Source organism: Triticum dicoccoides, chromosome 4A, assembly GCF_002162155.2.
Source record: "Triticum dicoccoides isolate Atlit2015 ecotype Zavitan chromosome 4A, WEW_v2.0, whole genome shotgun sequence".
Taxonomy (NCBI): Eukaryota; Viridiplantae; Streptophyta; class Magnoliopsida; order Poales; family Poaceae; genus Triticum; species Triticum dicoccoides.
Window position 1 is genome coordinate 679381716 of NC_041386.1, and position 7194 is coordinate 679388909.

The 7194-nt window shown below is 42.2% G+C and overlaps 1 protein-coding gene across 1 annotated transcript; it reads left to right on the top strand.

Annotated features, from left to right (window-relative positions):
* Positions 1 to 1637: 1637 nt before the first annotated feature.
* Positions 1638 to 3299, top strand: LOC119289707 (probable indole-3-pyruvate monooxygenase YUCCA10). Its single transcript, XM_037568959.1, has 4 exons — positions 1638 to 2249; positions 2579 to 2812; positions 2900 to 3022; positions 3120 to 3299. The coding sequence occupies exons 1-4, from the start codon at positions 1638 to 1640 to the stop codon at positions 3297 to 3299; spliced, it is 1149 nt and encodes a 382-aa protein (XP_037424856.1).
* The last annotated feature ends 3895 nt before the right edge of the window (positions 3300 to 7194 follow it).

Consider the following 7194-nt stretch of genomic DNA (forward strand, 5'->3'; position numbering starts at 1 on the left):
CTCCACAACTGATCCTAATACCAGAACCTATATTTATGGCCTTGCCCATGAAAGATCTAGATCTACGTGATGAAATTGCAATGTGCTAACATTTCCCCATGTATAGGTTTAGAACCTTCTTATTACCTAGCTCGTACTATTCTTGTTCATGTAAGGATATGACAGAAACAAGGGTGCTCTACTGCAATTTTTTTAAGTTGTTGCTGCCTGGATGGCTATGTCTTGAGAAATGCATCAGTTTAAATTGAATATGTGGAATGCCATCAGTACCAGCTGAATGTGTCAAACTGGTGTGGTTACAAATTAATCGGTGTGCAATCTGCAAACTGATAGCGGTCGGTGAAATATCTTTATTTTCCATTCATTGTTGCATCATCTTTACTTGCTTTCCGTTTACTATCGCCGCTTGTGGATTTTGCTCTTGTTGAAGTTGTGTTTCTATGCCTAGCGCAGTTCCTGTTCTTTTAGCATGCTCTTGTTGAAGACAACAGATGAATTATGACTATCCGCGCATTGCTCTTCTGCCATGCACATCACCTATTCTGATTGTAAATGGAAGAACTGCAAATGGCCAGGTGCAGGATTCAAATATCAAGACAAGTTGAACTTGAAAGTATAAGATACATAACCGAACAAATGGAGTTGAGAAACAACACACAAACTAGGTTCCAATAGGACCGTATCTCAAAACAAGATGAGGTAGCAAAACCACAACTAACTCTTTTTTCACGGCAGCACAAACGGCATGCCGAATAGCAGCTGACAAAAGAACAAGCGGAACAAATCTACCATGTTGACAACGACCCAAGGAGCTTATGCTCAAAACATGCCTTCCTGCGCATGGAGTTTCTAGATAGCCAACCTGAGGAAACTGTTCAATGCTCGACAAGATAGATGGTACAAGTGCAACCCGACGACCAGAGTGTAAGGCCATCCTTGCTCAATCAGTACTTTGGTGTCGATAGCCCAGAAGACACCTCCAGAGTCCATCTCCATACGGAAGGAAGGTTAACTGGCCATGACGGGTTAGTCTACAAGTATAGGGAAAGGAAAGAAATGCTTGCATAATACATAGAAAAGGAAAGAAACACTAACAATCTTTCTTGAAGCTTAATTAGCATACAATTACTCCCCCGTCCAAAATTACATCCTGAAGATGGATGTATCTAGAACTAAAAACACGTCTAGATACATCCAATTCCGTGACAAGTAATTCGGGACGGAGGGAGTATGTACTGAACATATCCCTATCCTATATGAATTTTCATTGATGACAACATGAATGGAAAGAAATTCAAAAGATATATTAGTCTACACATATCCAAAGCCGGTTGATAAGTTTCCAAAAAACCAATCGATCAAGAGTGTGTTTCCTGCCTATTATGTATCCCCTATAATGTATCAGGACATGCTTCCACACGAACAGTTCAATATTTAGATGGAATACTAGTACACACCAGGATAAGGCGTCAATAAATCTTTACCTTTTTCATTCATCACTCTAAATAGATTGACACATGAAGCATACCAGTATATATATGCCCACATATGCATCCAAAGATTCATCAAGCAATCAAGCAAACACTCCAGCCTACAATTGCACCCATCCCACAACTTTGTCAACTCTTCTCTTTGAAATGGAGAATGTTATAGTGTTGATTGTTGGCGCTGGGCCAGCAGGCCTTGCAACAGCAGCATGCCTTAGCCAATTCTCAATTCCCTATGTCATTGTCGAGCGTGAAAGTTGTAGCGCGTCGCTTTGGCGCAACCGTGCCTACGATCGCCTCAAGCTGCATCTTGCAAAGGAGTTCTGTGAGTTGCCACACATGTCATACCCACTAGATGCGCCAACATACATACCAAAAACCTTGTTTGTGAAGTACTTGGATGACTATGTTGAGTGTTTCAATATTCAACCCAAGTATCTCACTAGTGTGGAGTCATCCACATTTGACAATGATGAAAAATGTTGGTCCATCATGGCGCATGACATGGAAAAGAGCACAATAGTCAGGTTCACAGCAAAGTTTCTTGTTGTGGCAAGTGGTGAGAATAGTGTAGAGAACATTCCAATGATCCCCGGACTGCAAAGTTTCCCAGGTGATGTCATCCACTCCTCAAGCTACAAGTCAGGAAAGAGCTACTCTGGCATGAATGTATTGGTCGTTGGATCTGGCAACTCTGGAATGGAAATTGCTTATGACCTTGCGGCCCATGGTGCCAATACTTCAATCATTATACGAAGCCCGGTATGTACACACATTATATATTATTATTTTTGACCTGGAAACACTAGGGGTTCCCCCCACCCCCACCCCCACCCTACGGGTAGTATATATTTTCAGTGGGTACAGAGCAATTTCTTATTATAGTCTCCACTAGAAGGATGCAATTTTTCAGAGTTATTACTAGAAAGTAATTCATGGTATAGAGCGATAGACTGTTTTATAACATGCACGGACAACTAAACAATTAGACGAACTACACAGAAAAATAACTCTTGAAAAAGGATGATTCTATGAAATTTTATTTTATGATGCAGGCTTCAAAAGAGATGTGACATGTTTTGTGGTTGCAGATTCATGTAATGACAAAGGAATTAATCCGGTTGGGGATGACACTTGCTTGTCGTCTTCCACTGAATCTAGTGGATAACCTCCTTGTGATGGCGGTGAATTTAATATTTGGAGACCTATCAAGGTATGGCATCAGAAGGCCAAAAATCGGCCCAATGATCCTTAAGTCAGAAACCGGCCGATCCGCTGTTATTGATGTTGGCACTATTGGGTTAATCAAAAAAGGTATCATCAAAGTAAGTATATCCTTGACATGACATAAATTTCATAACATATATTGTCTTCATATGCCAAGTTATCAATATTCTATTCATCTCCTATAGGTACAAGGCAGCATTAGTAAGATCATGGGCGATATAGTTGAATTTCGGTGCAGTAAAAAAATATCATTTGACGCAATTGTGTTTGCAACTGGATACAAAAGCACAACAAATATATGGCTCAAGGTAACAACATCAATGTTTGAATATGTCTGAGTTTGTTTTCTTGGTGCAATAATTGTTAAATCTGCTAACAAGCTCCATGTTGTTGTTTTTATCCTAGAATGGTGAGAACATGTTAAATGGCAATGGACTTCCCATCAAAGAATATCCGAATCATTGGAAAGGTGAAAATGGGCTCTACTGTGCTGGGTTAGGAAGGAGAGGATTGGCTGGTATTGCGGCAGATGCCGAGAATATCGCCAATGACATCAAATCAGTGATAGGCGTTATGTCTGGCTAAATTATCAAATCAGTGAATGTGTCTTCTACAACGCGATGCCTTCCATTGCTTGGCTCCTCAACAAGAACAAGGATGAGATTCGATGCAGGGCTAGGGTAGGGGCACAAGGCCTGCGGGTTGTTCTGCACCAATCCTGGAATGTCCACTTAGTTGTATGATGTACTATAAAATTAACCTCCTAGGAGGACTGTAACTTTTCCCATCCTTTCAATGCAACGAAACGCAAAGGTCTTTTGCGTTTTCTCGATTTTTTTATCTTTTACATGTAGTTTACCAGGGCTAGTGTGCTAGACGGTTAATTCTTTGAGAAATCTATCCACTGGCACATGTCTATCTAAATTTGATAGAACTAAATTTTTGTTTATTTCAAGATTCATATGTGCTGGGGAGTAAGCATTACTTTTATAATATAATCAAGGGCTTTATACTCTCATGGTGCAAAGAGCATTGTAATTTTTGTCGAATAGTTACCTACAATATTTCATTTACTTGAATTTACACATGCAAAAGTCATCCGCTTGAACATGATGTTTAACAACAAGGGATTAAGTGCAATTAATATAATCCCAAATCATGAACAACAAATGGTGCAAAAGATTATCAAGTCAAAGTTGTTCATTTTTTCATGTCAGACACACACGAGTAATTGTAGTAGCTTCCAAGTTTTTATTTATTAATTGTCAAATGAATATCAAATTTACGATTTCTAGAAATATGATGGTAATTGAAATGAATGATAACAATTTCTCCTAATTTTTGCTTGATATGTACATGATTCAGCACCAATCTTCAAGCTAGGACATGATTTCATTCCATATTAATTAGTGAAAACTAATTTCCAGTTTAGTCTACCACCGAGCACAAACGTAATTACCTTCTCAGAACCACCTTCAGCAGTTGCTTCGCCACTTCCTTTAGAGTTTAGACATTCTCTGGCATTTCCTCCCTTTCTACAGAGGCATGGAGAATGAAGTATACTCTCAGTTTGCGCTTTGTTATCATAGGCATGGCATCCAGATTTCATCCATAGGCACGGCGTCCAGATTTCTTGGATTATAGCTACCATTTATCAATGTGCAAATGGAATTGCTAGAACTAGTCGGCGATGAGTGCCCCAAGAGGAGCCGAAATGGCTCACAAACAACAACAAAAGGTATGTACATATATTTATTTCTATTATTACCCACTATTCTGTTTATGCTTGTCTTTGTAGCCCGGCTGTCCGGCAGCAGTACAGATTGTATAGTAGTAGCGCACCTACCGGAGTGGTTACTGGTCGACGCCTCCCACCGCTCCGCCGCGCGAGCGACACCGGCCCCGGGAAATGCCTCTGCCTACGCGTCATCTCCATCTCCATCCTCGTACCCTCCAGCTGACCCCAGAGCAACTCCAACATGCCGACCCAAAAGGACACGCGCTTTATCCATTTTTCCCGTTTGGGTCAGGTCATCTTCCCCCTTCTGTGTTTGGCTCGGCCGTGCATCCAACCAGCCGACCCAATTCCATCCGCACAGAAAACCATATGAAATATAAAAGGGTCGTGGCTATATATCGTGCCAGCGGCAATGCCATCGCCCCGAGTTAATGCCAGCGCCATGCCAGCGATTGACATACATGCATCCTTCTAAAAAAGACCAAACAGTTCATGCTAGCGCACTTGCTAGTGGCTGGCACACATGCCAGCACACAGAAGGGGCGGGAGTTCAACCACGCCATCTCGGGCGTGGTCATGTCGACACACTCGCCGGCATGCAAAAAAAAGATGGCTCTCTCCACCATAATCACTCGTCCTCGAACTTGAGCATGTCGGTCTCTTCTTGAACGAAGGTTTCTTCCTCGGGGAGACCATGCTCAAGTCCACCTTCATGATCTCCAACCCCTTCGTCATGCAAGTGAGTGTCACTTATTTTTCCTTGGTCTTGGCATTAGGACTGTCTTAAGAAAAAATTTCTGGTTCCCGGTTCGGTTGCTGCCCCTGTGGGTAGCATGCACCCCCCGGTCTCTACCTCACGAGATGGTGCCCCTTGCGATGGGCCTAAATGTTGTTGGTCCTGGCAGCTATTGCTACCAAACCACGAGTGTAGAATCTCTCGCAATGGGTAGTATTATAAATTAACTAGAGCATCATGGCGCGCGTTGTTGCGCCCATCCCTTCTTTTGATAGAATAAATATGATTTTGGTAAGAATGAAGTGACAAATAAGTTGAAAAAATGTCTAAGTTACTATATATAGAATGAATATATGTATACACACTTAATAAATATAGTTATGCTAATAATATGAACACATATAAAGTGGAGAACATACAAGTGATAACAACATCACCAAAAGAAAAACAATTTATACAAAGACAAGTACTTCGGTCATTCTCTGTGGAGAGCATGGCATCTCTAGAAGCATAAATGGAAGAAAGCACATCAAGTCTACATGGTAAGGTGAGATGTTGCAGGTATATTCCAACTGCTTTAGTATCTCTAGTGGCATCAACTATCGTCCTACATAATACAGTGAAGTAGTTGTTTGTATACACATCAAGAGAAACTACTACACCGACGACCATGTTGCGAGTCCTAATATGGTGTTTATAAAAAAAGAGTCCAGCATAAATAATGCAATTCCTAAGAAAATGTGAAGACTTTGATCATTAGTAAAACCAAAGTTGCAGTATAGATCTGCACAATCAACTACAGTTGCACAGATGGAAGAAACATCATCTACCGAACATATATTTATTTGGGAGAAATGATGTACATGATATGGTCATATTGATAATCATATTTTTTTCATGTAATAAGGAGGCAATTTCTTGCATGTGAAGATGTAGCTGGTGGGTCCCAGCTGTCAGGGGGAGGAAACATTTTTCCGCTTAATAAGGAGGAACTTTCCTTGCGTGCGACCATGGACCTCGTGGGTCCCAGTTGTCAGCCTCACCATGTACAGTCCTCTTCCGATCACTCTTGTTTGTTGATCACGCCACGCAGAGCGCAACAATTTTGGTTTCGCTGTTGGATAGTATTCGTCGTCATCTATCCAGTAAGCTTGAGTTTCCTTAATTCGGAGCTCATTTGCAGAAGTTATGGCAGTTCTGGTTTTCTTCTAGTCATTTGTTGTTGTGCTTGTGAGCTGGAGGCCACAAGTGGTAGTACCGCTCTGGTTAGCGGTAGTACCACTTATAAGTGGTAGTACCGCTGTCCGGTACCGCGCCTACTACCGCTGCTTCTAGGAATTCAGCTTTCATGTCGGGTTTCGCGAAAATGCAACGGTAGTGTGAAGCGGTAGTACCGCCGTTAAGCAGTAGTACTACACGCTACTATCGCTGCACTGCCGCTCCCTCCAGGTCTCGATGCACTCTCAGCGGAGGTGAAGCGGCTGTGGAGGGCAACACTACTGCCTATAAGTAGTAGTACCACTTAGATGGGTAGTAGTACCGCTGTAGCAGTTCTACTGCTTCTCCCCTGTTCCTGCTCTACTTCCGAGAAACCCCGAGCTGCAACCCTAGCGGTAGTACCGCTGGGGCGACCGGTAGTACCTCTACGGCTGCACTACCGCCTCGTGGCTTCGTGCAATTGCACTGCTTTTGGGTTACTACCGCCCGAGCGGTAGTGCCGCTCTGTATGGGCTAGGAGCAAGGTAACAGTTGGATTTTTCTGCCTCCTATAAAAGGGGTTCTTCTTCCCCTTTGAACCTTATCCTTCGAGCTCGTGTTTTTCCTCCATTATTGAACTTCTTCGAGCTTGCTAACTCTCGAACCCTCCAATGATTCTTGCTAGTTCTTGAGGGAAAAGAGAGAGGAGATCTAGATCTACGTTTACACCAATCATTTTCTCCTCTATGTGAGGGGAACCCCTGAGATCAAGATCTTGGAGTTCTTCATGTTCTCTTCTTTGTTCTTCC

Excerpts from the sequence above, each read along its gene's own strand:
- LOC119289707 (XM_037568959.1), top strand. The coding sequence starts at position 1,638 with ATGGAGAATGTTATAGTGTTGATTGTTGGCGCTGGGCCAGCAGGCCTT. Across the intron at positions 2,813-2,899 it reads TCAAAAAAGGTATCATCAAA|GTACAAGGCAGCATTAGTAA; the intron begins GTAAGTATATCC and ends CATCTCCTATAG. Across the intron at positions 3,023-3,119 it reads CAACAAATATATGGCTCAAG|AATGGTGAGAACATGTTAAA; the intron begins GTAACAACATCA and ends TTTTTATCCTAG.